This window comes from Nycticebus coucang, chromosome 1 (genome assembly GCF_027406575.1).
Source record: "Nycticebus coucang isolate mNycCou1 chromosome 1, mNycCou1.pri, whole genome shotgun sequence".
In the NCBI taxonomy this organism is placed as follows: domain Eukaryota; kingdom Metazoa; phylum Chordata; class Mammalia; order Primates; family Lorisidae; genus Nycticebus; species Nycticebus coucang.
In genome coordinates, this window is record NC_069780.1 from 169,876,043 (window position 1) to 169,896,575 (window position 20,533).

At 45.3% G+C, this 20,533-nt stretch overlaps 1 protein-coding gene across 4 annotated transcripts in view; it reads right to left on the reverse strand.

Moving 5' to 3' along the window:
• The window catches only part of PDZD2 (PDZ domain containing 2), a 393,189-nt gene that overhangs the window by 8,052 nt on the left and 364,604 nt on the right, over positions 1-20,533 (reverse strand). For 3 of the 4 annotated variants that reach the window (XM_053592669.1, XM_053592654.1, XM_053592679.1), the window contains 5 exons: positions 20,272-20,428; positions 8,802-12,816; positions 8,040-8,157; positions 3,673-3,774; positions 2,745-3,015 (listed from right to left, as the gene is read on the reverse strand). In XM_053592669.1, coding sequence (XP_053448644.1) covers positions 2,745-3,015; positions 3,673-3,774; positions 8,040-8,157; positions 8,802-12,816; positions 20,272-20,428 — 4,663 coding nt within the window. Of the gene's footprint in view, positions 1-629; positions 766-2,744; positions 3,016-3,672; positions 3,775-8,039; positions 8,158-8,801; positions 12,817-20,271; positions 20,429-20,533 lie in introns of those variants that run through there. The other variant, XM_053592661.1, reaches the window with a different exon arrangement.

Sequence of the window (20,533 nt, forward strand, 5' to 3'; positions counted from 1 at the left end):
CTGGCTGTATTCCTGCTGTACTGCGACCTTTGTTCTGTGCATTTTCTGCAAGCTTTGGAGAGGGCTTTTATGCCTTGCACAAATCCCCAGAAAACCAACTGCTCTGGTTAAGCCACACACAGGCAGTGCACGTCTCAGTAAAGACTCAAGTCACATATGGGGAATCAAATTCGATTTCCCACCAACCCTGGCTACTGATGACAGAGAAGTTTCACCCTTTGGTACTAAAAGTAACCTGCACCAAAATGCCCAGCCTCACGTGAGACTTAAAATCGACTCCAAAGCTCCTCAGGAGGCTGCAGAACTTTCCTCCTCCTCCCTCCCACCATTCATGCTCCTAGGAGAGGGTGTCCAGGGATGCCTGTCCTCGTGCACACATAAGCTGCCTGCACCGGCGGGCTGCGTCACTGTGGGGAGGAAGGTTTCCATGGTGATGCCTACTCCATAGCAACTGACTGGCATGCGCTAGTCCAGGGAGGCTGGCTAGGGTCTGAATAGGGGTTGTAAACTTGATTTTTATTTCCCTTCCTTACGTGCTACACCAGCCCAGGATATTGGAGCTAAGTGTGAAGGCACACTTAGTTGATTGGTGGGTGCAGGAAGGGCCACAAACTGTCCACTTACTGTATTCATTTGGGCTGAGGCCCAGCTAGCATCATCACCTCTGCACATAAAGGCCAGTCCATTGTTATGGTTTAAAGAAGGCCACTCCACATGGTCTGGAGGATATTTCCTAACGCTGGGAGCAGCATGTGACTTCACTTGCTGTTTAACAGGAAAACAGGCCTATTACTGTGGGTCTCTGGGTGCATAGTAGAATCAGCTGGGAACATTAAAAAGTACGGGGGCTTGCTCCCCAGGCCTTAGCATTTTTTTTCTTCTTTTTTCCTTGAGACAGGGTCTTAACTCTGCATAGGCTAGCATTCAGTGGTACCATTCTAGCTCACTGCAGTGCCAACTCCTGGGCTCAAGTAATCCTCCTGCCTCAGTCTCCTGAGTAGCTGGGACTATAGGCATGTGCTACCACACCCAGCTTTTTTTTTTTTTTTTAATAGAGATGGGCTCTCGCTCTTATTCAGGCTTGAACTCCTGACCTAAACAGCTCTGCTGCCTCACCTCCCAAAAGCTTTAGAATTATAGGTGGGAGCCTCTGCGCCAGGCCACTGCTCAGCATTTCTGATTTTAGCTGGGGAATTTCCTGAGCATCAGTATTTTAACAAAAAACTTTCCAGATGCCTCTAATGTCAGCTTACTGCACCAGGCCCCAAGTCAGACACTCAGGATATGGTAAGAAATTATTGTAAAGGATCAGGGAGACTAAATAGGAACAAGTTTAGGAATAGAAGCAGGAACACATTTAAGCCCTCATGGTGCTCACAGTTTGATAACTCTACAGGCTCTGTTTCAAGGCCATATTCCCTGGAGGTGCTAGAAGCATACATAATGATTGCCAATGATGGGAGAAGCTTCCCTGTCAGAGTTCACAAGGCTTAAAAACTCTGCAAGCTGGGCGGTGCCTGTGGCTCAGTGAGTAGGGTGCCAGCCCCATATACCGAGGATGGCGGGTTCAAACCCAGCCCTGGTCAAACTGCAACTAAAAATAGCTGGGCATTGTGGCAGGTGCCTTGTAGTCCCAGCTGCTCTGGAGGCTGAGGCAGGAGAATCGCGTGAGCCCAAGAGCTGGAGGTTGCTGTGAGTCCTGTGACGCCATGGCACTCTACCGAGGGCGGTAAAGTGAGACTTGTCTCTACAAAAAAAAAAAAACAAACCTCTGCAAGCTGTTAGTCCTAGTGCCAAGTGGTGTCCTTTGACAGTGTAAGTTTTTAGGATCCTATTGAAAATCCACCAGGCAGTCCAGGCAGTACTGCCAGCATGGGGAGGTCTGATGATTTAGGGCTTCAGCTCTCTAGGAGAGAGAGAATAGAGCAAAAGGAAGGCTGCAGAGGCATCGGACTGGGCCTGTACATGGGGTGAGCTCTGTATTGAAGATGCTGATCTTTGAGACTATAAGAAGTATTTCTCATTCAATGGAATCAGAGCCATTTTCAGCAAAGCCTTATGCAAAGGAATTCAACTATTTGCCAACCTTATCAGGGAGAGATGCTGAGAAGGAAAGGCTCCTCCCAGAAGGCAGTGCTCCAACCTGAACTGTAGACTCTGCTTTATCATAGTGACTGAAAGAGACGTGGCTCCTGAGCACCGTGGCTGGACGCCCCAGAGACCTGCAGTTCTTATCTGAGGGCAGACAACAGCCTGCAGAAATAGATGCTGTGCTTAGCTCCGAGCCCCTGAGGTGAGGGGCACATGGGAAATCTGTTCCTGAAACTCTTCTAGGGAGCTCTTCATGCTTGACTAAGGCTGCAGTCGCTGTTTTGTTCTAAAACAGGACAGACTACCAACCTTGATGTTTCCCTAAGGGCAATTCTTAGTTTAGGAATTCTCTGCAATATTGACTTCCCCACTGCAGGAATTTCCCTTTTTACTTGCCAGTCCTCATGAGGAGGGAAACTAAAGGGACAGGGGCTCCTCCTGAGGGCACTTAGAGAAGCTGTCACGTGGCCATCTTAAGTCTTCAGCAGTGTGGCTTGAACTAATAATTTATTCGTAGCACTGCTTGTGCAAGAACCATCCTCGACATGCTAGACTACCTCTGGTTTTGGGGATGCAGAGTTTTCCTGTATATTCAACCAATCTGCCGTTTTTGCCACTTATTCACAATGCTGCCTGCTGAGCTGGTATCTTACCAATGCCGGGCTCCAGGGGGATGATCTTTCTGGACAGTAGGCCCTTCCCATTGGCTGTGGGAGGCTCCTGCCTGGCAGAGGGCCTGGGCTGATCAGTCCCTTTCCTGATGACCACGAGGGCATCTTTGTGCAGCTGTGCCTGGTGTAGAACCTTCTGGACATCTCCCTGGGCTAAGCCAGCCAGTGAGGCGCCATTGACTGACAGAAGGAAATCTCCTTGGCTCATGGTCCCTTCCTGAGAAGCCGCCCCCTGAGAAAACACCCTGTGGACCTGGGACAAAGAAAGAAAAAGGGAACAAAAGCCAGATCCACTTACGACCTCCAGTCAAAGTAAGAGGGAAACTGCAAATCTGTAATAAAGGAACTTTACAATGACAAATTTCCTCAGTTACACAGGTGGTTGATCAGAAAACATTCAGTGAGAGGGATGAAATTGCAGATGTCAATGTCAGTGCCCACACACCGGTTCACTTTTTGTGGGTGTCCAATATGTGTTTGGCATCCAAAGACCACCCTGGGCTTGTCCAAAGCAGGGACCTCCTTAGTGATCCCCGAGGTCTCTGAGGGATGTAAAATTCTAAGTTACTACTCTTGACAAAGAAGTAACTTTATAAGGAAATGCAACTTTGGTCATTTGATTCTAATGTTTTTCTAGTGCTTAAACAGAATATTTTGGCAGATCATAAAGATGCAGAGAACTGTGTTCAAAGGTGCTGGGACTTGGCCAACACATTATGTCAGCTCTGTGTTGAAGATGCTGATCTTTGTCGATGAAAATGTTACAAACCACTCTTCCCACTTTTCATGTTAGTAGAAGGGAACAAGACCCAGCAATCTTTGAACCTACTGGCTAGAATTTGTGTCCTCATCAAATTCTGGGCTTCGCAAGGAGGGATTTTCCTAAAAGCCCAATAGCATCGCCACTTACCATGACTGATTTGGGCTCTGCGTCTGCCCCTCCTGCCACACTGAATCCCAGACCTGAGCCGCCTTTTCTAGTCAGCACTATGAAGCAAACATCTTCTTTATGCTAATGAAAAGCAACAGAAAAAGATCACATCACTTGCGCCCAGACCCTCCCAAGAGTACCCGTACCGCCAACTGTAGGGACACATAGGCTGTCCCAAGCCTAAGACCTGCCCCATTTCTACCACACGAGAGCCTGCTGGGTGGTGCCTACATGGCAAATTCTGAGGATCCGTCCTGCATCTGTGGAAGCTCAGGCAGGGAAGGTGGACATGCAGGGAACAGCGTAGAATTCCTGAGTCTTCAAGCCATGTGAGGCACCAGATTGTGTCTTACCCAATTTGATCACAGCAAATAATTTGACCATGACAGGAATTCTTTATAATTGTTCAAGTCTACAAATTAGCATAGCTAGTTCTAGCAACAGCAAAAAGACAAGTGCCAGGAGGCAGGAGAAGGCCACGTGTTTTATACACCATCTTCCCCATATCCAGGTCATTGGATTTCAGGCACAATTAGTTAACTGACATCATAAAAAACTAATGGTCAACTCACATAGAGACCGAGATATTCTTGGTGGCCTAGGGTTAAGTAATAAATGACTGTTACTATATTTTGCATATCAAACAATGTCTTGAAATAAAATATTTTCAAATAAAGAATGAGCTGGGCTAACTATCCTAACTTTTGACTTCTTTCACTCACATTCTAGATATGATTCAGCAATGCTGTAAAGGTCTGCACTGCTAGGCTGCACATGAAGTGATTTACAATCCATCGCTTCAAGATGTCCTCAGAAAGAATCTAATGATAATTCTTAAGGATTGACTTGATGATAGAAAGTGAACATGATGACAGAGAAAACCACAAATCAAAAAGTATTTAGTTTCAGTAGTAAATTATGAGGACTAGCTCCAAGCATTTCTACAGAGGGTATGGACCCAAGCTGCTGACATGAGAACATCCTCCAGAACTTTTTGAGGGGGTGGTGGGAATGTTGACTTCGTAGGCACCATCAACTATGTGCTCAGACATGGGTCAGGGAAGGAGGAGGATGACTGTGGTTTCTAAACAAAAATAGGGCAAGTGGCCCAGCAAATGACCTTTGTTCAGCTTTGGGGAGGTAATACTGATGCTGTAAATATGAATAGTCTCAGTTATTTGATGTCTTATTGGAGCCTAAAGACAGAGTACTTGAAAATGGGAGTCTCCTATATTTGAGGACAAATTATCACCAAATTTCAATTTATTCACTTTTTTTCTTTTTTTAAACCAGTGGTGTTTGAGAACACCAGTGTGCTACAAGCTTACCATCAGTCCAAATTTTCTCTGAGAAGCTTAGACCAACACGAGGAAAGCAAGATCAACCATCAAGAGCTCTTCAAGGTTTGGGTGTGTTGAAGGCCAAAGACTAGCTCTTGTTTTCTGCTCTCTGATCTTCTCACCCCAGAAGGACACAGGAAGTGGTTTTGTTCAGTTCTGTTTTTACCACCTATACAGTGTACTCATTGGAAAAAAGCAAGGTCGGAAGTTCTGGACTGAGGATGCCAGAGTAAGACTATCTTTGCTTACTGTTCCTCTTTGATGTCCACTGAAGACACTAAGGGAAAGGAAAGCTGCGTTCTGATTAAAGTAGTAATGACCTTCAACACTGAACAACCACAATTGCCTGCTGTGAGTTTGACATGAGGGAGGTGAGGGGGGCCCCAGAAGAAGTCCCCAACAGTAGCACTTAGCATCCTGTCTCTACTTTGTTTGAGGTCCTAGAAAATGTGGATCTCGTTTATAAGGTTGGTGGACACTGTCTGGTTTTCTCACGTTACTTCTTTTTTTCTGAGACAGAGTCTTGCTCTGTTGCCCCAGGTAGAGTGCCCTGGCGCCATCACAGCTCACTGCAACCTCAAACTCCTGGGCTCCAGTGATCTTCCTGCTTTAGCCTCCTGAGTTGCTGGGACTACAGGCACCCACCACAATAGCCAGCAATTTTTTTCCCCTATTTTTAGTAGAGAAGGGTCTTGCTCTTGTTTAGGTTGGTCTTTTTTTTTTTTTGAGGGTCTCACTTTGTTGCCCTCTGTAGAGTGCCGTGCAATCATAGCTCACAGCAACCTTAAAGTCTTGGGTTTAAGTGATTCTCTTACCTCACTCAGCCTCCTGAGTGGCTGGGACTATAGGTGCCCACCACAACATGCAGCTGTTTTAGAGACAGGGTCTTGTTCTTGCTTAGGCTGGTCTTAAAACTGGAAGCTCAGGCAAGCCACCCACCTCAGCCTCCCAGAATGCTAGGATTATAGGTGTGAACCACCACTCCTGACCCCCTCAGACTGGTCTTGAAGTCCTGAGCTCAACTGATCCTCCTGGCCACCCAGAATGCTAGAATTATAGGCGTGAGCCACTGTGCCCACTATCCTTTCACATTTTATCTAACACTGTTAAATGTTTGCAGCAAAGGGGGCCTGGCAAAGTGTGAGCCAACCTGGGCCACATTGGCTGGCAATCCCAGAGTGAAGCTTTCTTATTTCTTACTTATTATAACAAGTAGGAGGAGGAAGGGAGATGAGTTGTTCCCTTTTACTGAAAGTGAAAAATGCTTCACATCTCAGGCGTTTAACTGCATAGATCGAGCCAGTTAGCTGAGAATCAGAAGGGAATGGACCCTAAACCACTCTTATCTCCTCACCATGGATTCCAAAGCTGATCCTTAGCCGACAAACTTCACAGCCACGCTGGGTGGTATAGTAGAACCTCCATAGTTGACCACCTCCCTACATTAACCATCTCCTTAAGGTGACCTAATTTTCACAGACCAGACATGGACCACATGTATGTATCAGTACAGTGGGCCTATTCCTTGTCTTGACCACCTTTGTGTATTGACCGGTTTGTCACAATACCTTGGGTGATCAACTTACAGAGGCTCCCCTATATTTGAATTTCTGGAACAGTGTTCTTGGATAACATTAGTGACCCAGGTATATCACCACTAAAGAAAGTTTTTTCATATTTAAAATACGAAATTTTCCTCTAAATAGAAAAATCTTATTAGGGTTCAAATATTTATGAATAGTCCTAAGAAATCAGTTTTGTTCCCCTGAAGAGTATCCTAGATGCAAACCCATGGTTTACCTTGTTGACGTTTACTGTTACATCTAATTTACTTAAAGACGTAACTTGTTATTACTAATTAGCTTTCTTGTCTTGTATTCTGGGGCTCAGATCCCCTTATACAGTTGACCCTTGAACAACACGGGTTTGAGCTATACAGGATCACTTACACATGGCATTTTTTTCTGCCTCTGCCACCCCTGAGACAGCAGGACAAAACTCCTCTTCTTCATCAATATGAAGATGACAAGGACGATCCACTTCTACTAATGAACAGTAAGTGTATTTTCTTTAAAATACTATTTTCTTATTTTCTAGCTTATGTTATTATAAGAATATAGTATGTAATACAGAAAATGTGTTAATTGATGTTTGTGTTATTGATAAGGCTTCTGGTCAGCAGTAGGCTATTAGTAGTTAGGTTTTTGGGGAGTCAAAAGTTATATGCGATTTTTGACTATGAGGTCAGCATCCCTAATTCCCACATGGTCCAAGGGTTGACCATGCTTCAGGCAAGGGTAGGTTACAGCAATGTAACTTTTCTTTCGCCAGCAGGTGTCTCCCTTGACTAGTTTCTATCCCCACTTTAATGGGCAGATGTACTTGTCATTTTTCAGCATTTCCAATATGCCTAGTTCTGCTTTGAGGACCTTCTGCAGACAAATGCCAAATGCAGGAGTGGGACAGATGGTAACTAGTTGCTACTGGGGAATTAAAACAGCAATGACATCAACCTGAGTATTTAAGACAGGGTCTATCTTCTAGAGCCAGCTGGTAGCTAGTGAGACAGAGGTCAGACCACATCATAAAAGTCACAACTGAGGCTCGGCTCCCGTAGCTCAGTGAGTAGGGCACCAGCCACATCACATACACTGAGGCTGGCGGGTTCGAGCCAAGCCTGGGCTTGTTAAACAACAATGACAACCACAACCAAAAAATAGTTGAGCATTGTGACAGGCACCTATAGTCCCAGCTATTCAGGAGGCTGAGGCAAGAGAATCACTTAAGCCCAAGAGTTTCACGTTGCTGTGAGCTGTGATGCTACGGTCCTCTACCAAGAATGACATAATGAGACTCTGTCTCAAAAAAAAAAAAAAAAAGTCACCATCCAACATGTCCTCTCTGGGATGTTGGGAGGCTCTCCTTCGCTGTCTGAGCTGGTGGCACACACCTGGGCACTAACACTGCTCTGAACTCATCTTCCTGTATTTTCTGCATTTCACTCACCTCTGATTGTGCTTTTGCCTCCTGAATGAGAGTCAGGACAGTAGATTTTGATCCTACTGACGATAAAACAGACTGTAATCTTTGCTGTTCCCCCGCCGAGACTAGAAGTTGATCCAAACTAAATAACGAGAAATATATTTGAAAAACATTAAAGAAGAAAACAATTTCTCCAATTCTCTAGTGAGCTAGGCTGAGGCCATAGCATTCTGCCTGGGGTGACACAGAGAGACTGTCTCAAAAAAAAGAAAAAAAAAAAAAGAAAGGCTAAATAGTAAATAAATAACAAATGGGGCTGATGCAATGTCGGGTCCTGGTATGGAATTTATTTAGCAAAATTTGAATAAAGTCTGTAGTTAGTGGTATTATCCCAATGTTAATGCCTTACTTTTGACAAACAGACTGTGGTTATGTATGATGTCAATACTGTGAAGAGTAAGAGGTATGTTATCTTTGCAATTTTTCTATATGTCTAAAATTATTCCAAATTAAAGCATTTTTATGTATTTTTTTGAGACAGTCTCACTTTATCACCCTTGGTAGAGTGCCGTGGCATCATAGCTCACAGCAACCTCAAACTGTTAGACTCAAGTGATTCTCTTGCCTCAGCCTCCCAATTATCTGGGAATACAGGTGCCTGCCACAAGGCCTGGCTATTTTTAGAGACAGGGTCTTGCTCTGGCTCAGGCAATCCATCCACCTCAGGAGCCACTGTGTCTGGCCCTAAAACAAATTTATTAAGTAAAAGTAGGGACAGATACTCACTTAACTGACCAGCTTTTTCCAGAAAGTAGATCCTGGGCATTTTTGCCCATATTATTGGCTGAACTGGGTGTCCCAGGCTCACTGGTTTTAGGGCTGCTTCCTGCAGCACAGACCTTATTCCCACCCTTCTCAGGACATAAAAGGCCTCCAGCCAGGGAGCCAGAAGACCTCCTGGGGATGATCTCCAGCTCGGTTTTGAAGAGCACAGCACCAGGCCCTGCTGAGTAGTCCTCACTGCACAGCTTGTCAAGGTCGGGCATGCTCAAGGCTCTCAGTTCCTGGAGCTTGGAGCGAGACACAGGTGAGGGCTGGGCATGGCGCACTGAGGACTTGTTCCTCTTGGCAAGAGAGGCTGGGGTTACTGTTGGGGTAGGGATTCCTGAAGTACCAAGGAATTTCTTTTGGTTGGATCCAGGATCCTTGCTATTGGTCTCTGGTGGATTCTGTTGGGAGGTGGTCAGTGTCACGGTGGATGGGGACTTGGTCATCTGAGGGAGAAGGGCGCTGGTTTCACTTTGGCTTTCACTGCAGGAACTTAAGCTGCGTCTCAGTGACCTTGCCGCTGCGTCCCCATGGTTGCCGAGGCTGCGTGAAGCAATGCTGCCGGAAGACCGTCGCCCAACAGGAGGCTTGGAGCTCACCGACAAGAAAGGGGAAGCCCCAGACTTGGCTGCAGGCCTGTCAGAATGGGCCAGATTCTCAAAAGACTTGATCCGCTGCTTCACAGAGAAAAATGAGGTAGATTCATGAGGCCAGTTCTGCTCATAGCAGTAATGTCTTCTGGTGACTTTGATTTTGTCTGTGACTAGGCAGCTCGGCTCCTGAACTGAAACGGTATCCCCTTCATCTGTTGCTGGAAGGATCCTCGATGTTTCCTGCAGGGGCTTTACACTACATACACCCTGTCCATTAACCAGGCCAACAATACCACCTTTGGGAGCCTTTGCCTCAGGGAGACCACCACCTGTCACAGGATTTTGGCTATCCCGAAAAGAGCGACCCGGGTTGTGTGGGGACTGACCCTCCCGTCCAAAATGGCTTAAGAACTGGGTTGGCATGGAGTAGGTCCTGGTTGCTGGCCTTGGTATAAAGTATGGGTGGTCCTCCTCCACGGGTGTGCAGTTCTTGGGTACCCCTAGGGAGGCTGCCATCTGGCTTGCTTTTCCCTGGGAGGAATCTCCCTTTTTAGCAAGCAGCTGGGGGGAGGAGGCGGCGGCCAGTTTCGCCATGCTGAATGGTTGGTGCATTTCTGGTTCCACCTGGAAGGCAGGAGATGTGAGGGAGGACGGATGGTTTGGGGATGATTCCACTGATTGCTGACAGAGTCTGAATTCACTCTTCTCCTGCCAGTTGTTCTGGGCCAAGGCCCCTCCCCACCTGTCACTTTCAGCTGGCTTGTTACCACATGCATTCTTTGGCATTCTTTCAGAAGCAATCTCTACTATGGTCAGCTTGTTTGTTCTTTCTAGGGGATCGCTAGCAACTGTGCTGCTTCCCTTTTCGCCAGGCAGCCTGGGCTGGGCCACTTCTGATGCTGCTGACATAGCGTGGCTGGTGGAGTGAGGCTCGCTCTGCCTGTTCCCTGCTGTGGACACGCTTCTGGGAGTTGCAGGGCTCACTGGCCCTGAGTTGGTGCAGGGCGCCTTACCCTCAGGTTCACACTTGGGACATCTGGGGGCAGGTGGGCATCCTCTGTCGGGCTCGGAGTGGACAGCCGTGTGGGACCTATCGCAGGCACCTGGTTCAGGAAGAGTCTTGGAGGAGGTCAGGGGTGAAGTGAAAGTCCTGATGCTGGTGTCTGACGCTGAGGGCTTCAGTGACCCAGAGGCAGCCAGAGCTGGCTTGCTCTCCAGCACACCCCTGGGAGAAGACTGGGGGCTGGCTGTGGCGTTTGTATGGGCTTCCTTGTGGCCGGCCAAGTGGAGCAGCTGTGATGCTCCCTTAAAGAGCATCTTGTGGGAGGCCTGGGGTGAAGTGAGGGGCTTCCTGTGGTCCACCCCTGTAGTCCTCCCCATGCTGGCGGCAGGGGCCTCGAAGCTGACTCTGCCTTTGCTCTTGATGCTAAGTCTCTTCAGCTTAGGGCCGCACTTGGGTTTCTGGCAGTTACTCAGAAGTGTTTCCACCGGACTTTTCTTAGACAGGTCTTTATTTTCCAGGTTCATTTTTGGCTGCGGAGGGCTGTGCAGCACAGGGACCCCCTTCATGTGGCTTGAGCTCCACAGCTGATTTTTGCAGTCAGGACTCGTGGCTGGTGTCATGGTCTGCTCCTTCTCAGCTTTGCTCTGCACGTGCATACCTTGGTTACTTTTATTTATTTCTTTAAACCAGGCCATGATGGGCCTCCTGGTGACCACTTTTGGCTTCTGTAGGTCTTGGCTTTCAGAGATGTGCAGGTTTGCCAAAGCAGATTCTCCTATCTTGGAGACATTCGTACCTAAGGAGGATGGGTGGATGGTTGCATCATTGTAAGTTTCTTGTTTATTTAGGGTTTTGCCATTTAGTATGTCATGTTCCAAACCATTTACCATGTTAGGGGAGCTGAGAGTGAGCAGGGGGTTGTGGAAGTGCGTGGCAATGTTAGAAGGCCAAGTGTTTTCCACAGCTGAGCTAGCGCTGGTGATGTCCACAATTCCTGCTGCGCACAAGGCCTGGGGCCTGTGGTTCTGTGAAATGCTTACATCCATATGAGTGTCGTGCTCCTGAGAGCTTACATCTGAGAGTAAAAATGGTGGGGAAGAGTTTGGGACTGTAGTGCTTGAGGTTCCGGGCAAGAAGGTGGCTCTCTCGCATGGACTCTCTACCAGCTCGCTCAGAGCACTGTGTTTCAGTGGCAGAACCTTGGCTGAGGCAGGGCAGGGAGCAGCCTGGGTGGGAGGGTGAGCAGGACTCACGTGTGGATTGGGGCAGCCATTCGTGGAACAGATTTCTATTTGCTCCTCCTCAGACTCCATAGCATCTTGTTTGTGAGAAGAGCCACGGGAATGAGGAGGTGACCAGCTGTCTCTGGCGGAAGAGCGTGGGGCTTCAGTGAGCGACTCAGGGTCAGAAGACGAGTCCTCGGCATCACCATACATGGAAGAGAGAGATGGCTCTGTACTGTCACCCAGGCCGGATAGGGAGGTGCTGTCTTCGTGAAAACTGCTGAAATTTCTAGAGTAATTGCTCAAAAAGTTTTTGTTCACAGTAAAGTGTTTGTCAGGATTAATTGAGTCCAAAACTGAAGGCTGGGAGGCCCACTGAGGGTGAGGGAGTGGACCTGCAGCCTGGGCCCTCCTTGGGGAGGGTGTCTGGCCCCCCATGACCTCGAGGGGCTCGGCAGGCAGGCAGCCCTGAGAACTGCCCTCCGGATTCCCACGCTCTTCTTTCTGGGAAGATGGAGCCCTTGCCTCAGACATATCCAGCTCCCTGACGAGTCTGTCGATGTCTGTCACAGGGCTCTCTCTACTCCCTGCTGGGCAGCAATGCCCTGTGACACTGCCACACACTTCTTCGGTCATGTCAGTAGATTGTGGCAGTGAGAGGCTGGCCTGCAGTGCCCTTGAGGACACAGAATCTGTCCCCTCCAGCAGAGCAGACTCCTGGGGGTTCTCAGGTGCATGGGTTCCCATTTTCACAGCCTCGCTGTGGTTACCAGAAGCTCCCTGTCTCTTCTCCTGGGATGTGAGGCTGTCTCCTGATAGGGTAGCACTAGATGGTGTCACTCCCTCTGCCCCGGGTTCTGCTGCCCCGAGAGCAGCTGCGCTCCTGGTGCTGGGGGCCCAGCTGGCTGCTGGAGCAGCCCCACTCTTGCTGCAGTCAGGAGGAGCTGCTGTCTTCTCCCCTGGGGACAAGCTGCCCTCGAGGGCCAGTCTGACTAGTGATCTGCCCTTGGGTTTAGAGCCCACGGGGGCCACAGGCTGACCGGGGTTCTGGGGGCCACCGACGTGCTCTGCACCTACTGAGGTCTTGCTGGGGTCAGGGTGTGCGGCCCCCATCTTCCCTTGGGGAGGGGTGAGGTCTGGGGAGCTGTCCAGTCCTGTGTGGAAATGTAAACAAAAGGTGAGGCTGTAGTAGAGACAAGGGGGAAAATATGAGAAAACAGGAAACCTTTCAATTGTTAAAAACCAGAAAATTACAAACAATCTCAAAACAATTTCTTTTCTTTCTCAGAAAGACATTCCACACTCTAATATAGGCTTTCTTGTCTGTTTTTGTCCCTAAAACTACAGAGCACCCATCTCTAACAAATACCACCCTGCTTTAGATACTCTAAAATAACTCAGTTAGCTAACAAAGTAATGTTTGGGTCTGCCTGTTTTTTTCTCGTTTGGTTATTATTAAGGACTGGGGACACCAGAAATCCTTTTCTTGGGTTTCTTTACATGAGCGATTCTCTGATAGCAAAAGAGCCACAGGGGTCAGGCTGTTGCTCTATTTGATTCCTCAGTTTTTGCATGGATTTGGCAGAGGCCTCATGACTCTCATTCCCAGCATCTGTCCACTCAGATGCAGGCTTAACCTGGTGCCATGGCAGGTGAGTGACGTGGTACTTAAGAGACTTCCTTTTTAGTGTAGAAGATGAGGCTAATTGGGGAAAACATACAGAATACTACAGATAGGATACAAGCCTACATAAAGCTGTAGTTGTCTTGACAAAGTTCAGAGGAGTGGGAGAGCTAGAAGGCCAGATTATCCTGGGAAGCCTTGATAGAGGAAGTGGGGACTCAAGTAGGTTCATAAGGGGTAATTTGGCCAATGAGGAGGAGAAAGGTGAGGAAGACAATGGAAGAATTAATATTGTTAAAATCTCCACACCATCTAAAACAATCTACAGAGTCAATGCAATCCCCATCAAAATCCCAATGACATTTTTTACAAAAATAGAAAAAGCAATCCCAAAATTCGTATGGAATCAGGAAAGACTATGAACAAAGAAGTTTGAGGAGAAAAAAATAAATTGGAGGCATCATGCTACCTAACTTCAAAATATATACAAAGCCATAGTAACCAAAACAGCATGGGACTGGCATAAAAGCAGACACACAGAGCAATGGAACAGAATGGAGCACCCGGAGATAAATCCATGCATCTATAGCCAACTCATAAAGGTGCCGAGAATAACATTGAGGAAGGGACAGTCTCTTCAGTAATGGTGCTGGGAAAATTTGATGTCTACATGCAGAAAAATGAAACCAGAACCTTTTACTACATACAAAATATCAACTCAAAATGTAAGACCCCAAACTATGAAACTACTAGAAGAAAACAGAAGAGATGCTTTAAGACATTGGACTGGACAAGGATTTTTTTTTATAAGATCTCAAAAGCACAGGCAACAAAAGCAAAAATGGACAAATGGGATTATATCAAACTAAAAAGCTTCATACGTACAGCAAAGGAAACAATCAGCAGAGTGAGGAAACAACCCACAGAATGAGAAAGAATATTTGTAAAGTATGTATCTGACAAGGGGTCAATATCTAGAGTACAAAAGGAATTCAAATAACTCAATTGCAAAAAACCAAATAATCCAATTTTAAAATGGGTAAAAGACCTTAACAGACATTTCTCAAAATGGCCAACATGTAAAAAAAACAAAACAAAAAACCTAAAAACTCAATATCACTAATTATCAGAAAATACAAATCAAAACCACAATGATATATCATCTCACTCCAGTTAGAATACCTATTATCAAAAAGACAAAAGACAAAGAGTGTTGGTGGATTGTGAAGAAAAGGAAACCCTCACATACTGTTGGTAAGAACGTAAATTAGTACAACCATGATGGAAAACGGGTCTGTTAAAAATCAAAAATAGAACTACTATGAGATGCATCGATTCCACTACTGGGTATATATCCAAAGGAAATGAAATCAGTTTGTCAAAGGGATATTTGTACCCCCACAGCACTATTCACGATAGACGAGAAATGGAATCAACCTAACTGTCCAACAATGTTTGAATAAAGAAAATAATGAGATGTATACACAAAGGAGTACTATTCAGCCATAAAAAGAATGAAAGCCTGTCACTTGCAGTAACATGGATGAACTTGGAACAACATTATGTTAAATGAAATAAGCCAGACATAGAAAGACAAATAACATGGTCTCTCTCACTCATTTGTGAAATCTAAAAAAGTTGATCTCATAGAAGTACAAAGTAGAATGGTAGTTACTGGGGGAGGGAAGGGAGCTAGGGAGTGACTGGTCAGCAGGTACAAAATTACCATTAGATAGGAGAATAAGTTCTGGTGATCTATTGCATGGTAGGGCGATATAGTTAACAATAAGGTAATGTATATCTCAAGATACCTAGAAGAGAGGATCTTGAATGTTCCCACTACAAAGAAATGACAAGTATTTAAGGTGATATGCTAATTACCCTGATTTGATCATTACACAATGCATATAACGAGGTCTGTGACAATTAAGTTCGCAAACTCATCCTAGAAAAAGTGCTACATACCTCATTGCTGAATATCACTATGGTCACCTTCGAAGTACTCCCCTTGGGAAGCTATGCACCGACGCCAGCACCTAGTCCACCCTTCAAAGCAATTTTGGAACTCTTTTTCTGAAATGACCATCAGAGCTGTCGTCGTACGGCACACAAAAACACGCAACAACAATAATGAACGCCACTCAGCAAGACACCGCCACCCGTCGACACAAACACAGCTGTTAGGCACTGATATACCAAGGTTATGAAAGTTAAGTTACCCATGAAATAGATTCTAAGCCACTCTGTCCTGGTGGGGCCTCCTCACAAGGCCCTGCATACTCTTGGGCCAATTTGTCCATCTATGGCACATAGCATCTCGCAAAGGGGAAAAACTGGCATAAAAAAGAACAAAGCTATTTTCTTAGCAAGTACAGATTTAAGGTTGGAGTGAAAAGCTCAGTCACATGGAAAGCTCTTGGCTTGAGAAGTGAGTCTACCCCAAATATTATGTTCATTTCATATCTCTTACACAGAATCATCTTAATTACATATTTTTTTCCTTCCTGAAGTTTCTGTGAATAATTAAGAACTAATTATTAGGTCTTAGCACTTTACTGAGAGTTTTTCTAGTAATGAAGGACTTAGCATTACGCTAACGGTTTTCCATGCACTTAATTCTCCTCCAGTGCTGAAGTGGGTCCTGTGACCACCTGCATTAGGAGGAAGGGAAGGACAGGTAGTTAAGAACATGCCTGAGGCCACAGAGTTCATGAGTGGTAGAGTTAGGATCACCCAAGGAAGCCTGCTCTACAGCTCCAATGCTGCCTAAATCCCGACTCTATGACTTTGCATAGAGTGCCCTTGGGAATGGCAAGGTTGGATCATCAAGACACCCCTGGGCACTTTCCCAGGCCCACTGTGGAAGGCCAGGGCCTGCTAAGGTTCAAATCCATGTGCTCTTTGTGCTTTTTTTTTTTGACATCATCAAAGCTCACGGCAACCTCAGTCTCTTGGGCTCAAGTGATCCTCTGGGCTCAGCCTCCCAAGTAGCTGGGACTACAGGTACCTGCCACAACACTTGGCTAATTTTTCCATTTTTAGTAGAGATGGGGGTCTCGTTTTTGCTCAGACTGGTCTCTAGCCCTTGAACTCAAGCAATCCACCTGGCCTAGCCTCCCAGAGTGCAGGATTACAGGCGTGAGCCACTGCACGCGGCCACTCTTTTTTACTTTGTGAGCTCTCTTCAGCACAGCTTTCCCAATTGTGCTGTCATTGAATATGGGGGGGAAGCAGAGGAGACAAAAGGAGGGGTTTAAAGGCTATTTTTAAAAAATTTCACATTCAATCACAGAACAAACCCTAAGAGGCAATTTAGTTAGCAATTTGACTTTATTGCCAAGTATATAAGTTAATTTTATTTGAGGGAGATGAACTTACACTGAGACAGCCTTTGACGTCATCCTTCAAAATACTCTTCCCTTTGGAAACCTTCTATAATAACGTCCAATCATAGGAGGAAGGTTGACTATACTAGGGCACAGCTGAAGTGGGAAAGGCCCAGGGGCCTTTCTAAGTGATGTAGGTGTGGAAGGGTCTGGAGGGCACTGGTGCGGTTTCCTAACTGGAGTAGACCACAGGTTGCTGACACCCAAGCCGTCAGTGTGCAGGAGCGCCTGGGAGGGCGGGCGTCAGTCACACAGCCTGTGGACCCCAGCAGGCTGTTCAAATGTTTTGTCTGGACGTTTGGGGTAAAAATGGGTGTTAGACCACTGAAGTCTTTTCTTGTTTGTTTTCCAAAAAGAAAAAAAAAAGGAGCAGAGAGTTGTGATTAATGTCTTTATTGTATACACATTCATACACACACAGGAAGACTAGAAGGATATATACCAAAGTGCTAATAGAGATTTCCTCTGAGACTAGGTGATTTTAATGCTATCTTTGAAAATTTCCCTCTTGACTGTAATTTCCTAAGTGTTTATCATCAACATGTATTCCTTTCATAACAGTTATTTGAACATTCAGTGGCAAACGAGGAGCCTACACTTCCCACACTGCTGTAGGGCTTGTCTCGTAACAGCTTTGACAGCTCCTGCAAAGTTCCCCCCTTCCTGGTTTCTACTATTAGAAGAGACAGCCAAGCATCGCTAGAAAGCATTTTAGGCTCTAAATATCAGACCTCACAACCAACACATCTTGGTGGGCAGTGTGCTCCTGTGTAAACAGCAAGTAGATCTTCATTCCTTTCTACACACTTTCTTAGGAAATGGGGTATATATATGTATGTGTACACTAGGTGTCCATTAAGTTCATGTGCAATTTAAAATTACACACTATTTTAAATTGCACATGAACTTTACAGACACCCTTATCTTATTGAATGCATATTATATACTAGGCAGATCTATATATGCATATATGTTTTCTCTTATGAAAATCACATGTACACACAACTTACTGAACATATTAGGTACTTTTAAACAGTGTTCCAAGTGCTATACATAAAAATGTCATTGATTTCCTTCTAAATAACCCCATGAGATGGACAGCTGAGAACATGAGTAATTAATCCAGGGTCACTTCTCTGGTCAAAGTTTGGAGCTCAGATTTGAACCCAGACACCCATGTGCTTAACGTAATGAGTTGTATCTATCATTTTAGAAACTTAAGGAAGATTTTTTTTTTTTTTTTGAGACAGAGACTCAAGCTGTTGCCCTGGATAGAGTGCTGTGGCATCATAGCTCACAGCAACTTCCAACTCGGGCTCAAGCAATATTCTTCTTGCCTTAGTTTTTCTATTTTTAGTAGAGATGGGAGTCTTGCTTTTTGCTCAGGCTCGTCTTGAACTTGTAAACTCAAGTAATCCACCTGCCTTGGCCTCCCAGAATATTAGGATTATAGGCATGAGCCACCGGGTCTGGCCAGGAGAAAGATTTTTTTAAGTAAGGTGCTCCTTTTTGAATAATAATTCATTTTTGGTTGTTACAGTTAAAATATGCTATGTTTGAAGAATAACCTTCCTACACATTGGAAAGCGCTAAACTATGTAGAATAAAATTAGAAGGAAGAAGAGCTGCTGCCAGAAGTCAAGTTATCAGCAGGACCAACTGGTCACAGATGGCCTTTCAATTGGGAAGATGAGAGAAAAATCTACAAAAAGGAGAAAGAGGCTCTAAAACTTTTTAGGGATCAGGCAGTGTACAGGGTATCCATAAAGTTCGTGTGCAATTTACTATGTTAAACTATTTTAAATCGCACAGCAACTTTATGTCCCCCCTGTATTAGGTTGGGTGAAATACTTCTGATACATCCCAGAAGCTGTAGAGGGCACTAGTGTGCCACTGCAACTCAGGGCTCAGGCCTCACAATGAGGACCTTTACATTCAATAATTAACCAAATAACCAATATAGCGTGTTTCAATATTTTAAGTGTATGGTGATTAAGTATAGTACAATTAATATTATGTATGTGGTACTAAATATAATCACTTCCTGGCACGAGCATTTACTGTTTACCAAGGACACACAGTTATTCCTTTCTTATGGTTTATTACCTGTAAGAAGTCCACAGGAGGGGGACAGAAAAAAGTCCAGAGGAGGGGGACAGATACTTGCAGCACGCTGGGATCACTGGGGTCCCAAAGGTGCACAGAGTGCTACAGAGCACAGGCAGGCGGCTCTGAGGGGGCCGGGGGTGGAGACTCTACACTGAATATAACACAAGAAAACAGGTATAAACCCATTTACTTAAGGTATGAACCGTCAGTATTCAGAAAAACTTGCCTATCTAGAATAAGAAACTGCTCAAGTGGTAAGAAAGGAAAGAATTTTCTGCATGAGGTTACAAATTAGGAAGATGTTAGCGGGCGGGGGGGAGGAGGAACCTCTTTCTGTATCAGCTCCCTTCCAAAGCAAATATGCATTCCAGGAAAAACTTCCAGTGGATTTTCATGTAGAACACACACTCTTAAAATGTCTGAAGATGCTGGCCTCAATTGATGCCTTAGAAAGGTGACATTAAGGACTGCCTCAGTGTAACTTCATCTTCTTCAAATAAGATCCCTTTGAATTGAGTGACTTTGCAATAAAGTCAGATTGTTAGCAAACATGGACTTGTTTGTTCAGGAAGTGAGGGGAAAGAACAGAAAGAACAGAAACCACAGCAACAGCCTCATCAGTGACTGAGGAACGAGGAGCCTCAGATGCACAACAAACATATCAGGGGCCTGTATTTTTTTCTGTGAGCAGCCATGAAGGTATAGGGTGATATTCTAGGGTTTCAAATTTATAATTTGTAGGTCACCCCCAACAAGAGAAGCTACCTTATTTCTCTTCACCACCACCGTCTGCTAACCTATCAGAAGGCAAGCGCTGTGACAGGTAACGGTGACCTGCAGACAGCAGCAGAGTACAGCCAAGACCCCAGCTTAACTTGCGGGATCACAGTGATCACCAGCCACTGAGAAAAGTGTCTCCTCCCTGCAGAGTACAAATTTAGAGTCCAAATTTTTAATAAAGGTCTTCATTAACAAGGAAGTGAAGTCACTTAATTGATTTGAAAAAAAATCATGTTTCGCAATATTATTTCGTACAACTACTAGATGATGGGAGCCAAATAGATACTGAGATGATTTCTGCTTCCATGGTGTCACTCCGTCCCTTGTCAATACTTCAGTATCATTTTTCAATATTGTTTTACTTTTCTTTTGTGGAGGTTCTTGTTGCCATTTCTCAACATTTCTCAGTGCATTAGATTGGACATAAGCATAGTGTTGGGAGTCTGAGTCTGAAGGGTGGGACAGTCTTCTGACTGACCTGTGTCTTTCTCATTGGTCTCACAAAATGGGCAGTGTTGAATGACTAAAAATGGATTAAAACTACAAGTTTAGGCACAATGATCTAGTAAAGTTGTTAAATGCAGGCAGCATTGAACTCTTATTCATTTGCATTTTCATATTCTCCCCCTCAATATTATCCATGTGTAATACTTTTATTAGGGAATCTACCCTCCTATCTTTCCACTTAATGAATGGAAAAATAATCTTACCTGTGACAGGTTGTTGCCCTTGCCCCTGCCCCTGATCTGGTGCAACTTTGGGCAGGTTCTCTGTGAGGTGGCTGGCGTCTGAGTGGGACAGAGCATTGGCTGATCCACAGTTGGTTGGGACACGAGCATCTGGGATGGTCAGCTTTCCCAGAGACTCCTAGCACAATGACAACCACAAGTCACTGGAAATAGCCTTTGGGTTTTTTGCATTATAAGACAACATCATCATACACAGAGGAAAGTTGGTTTGGGAAAAATCAAA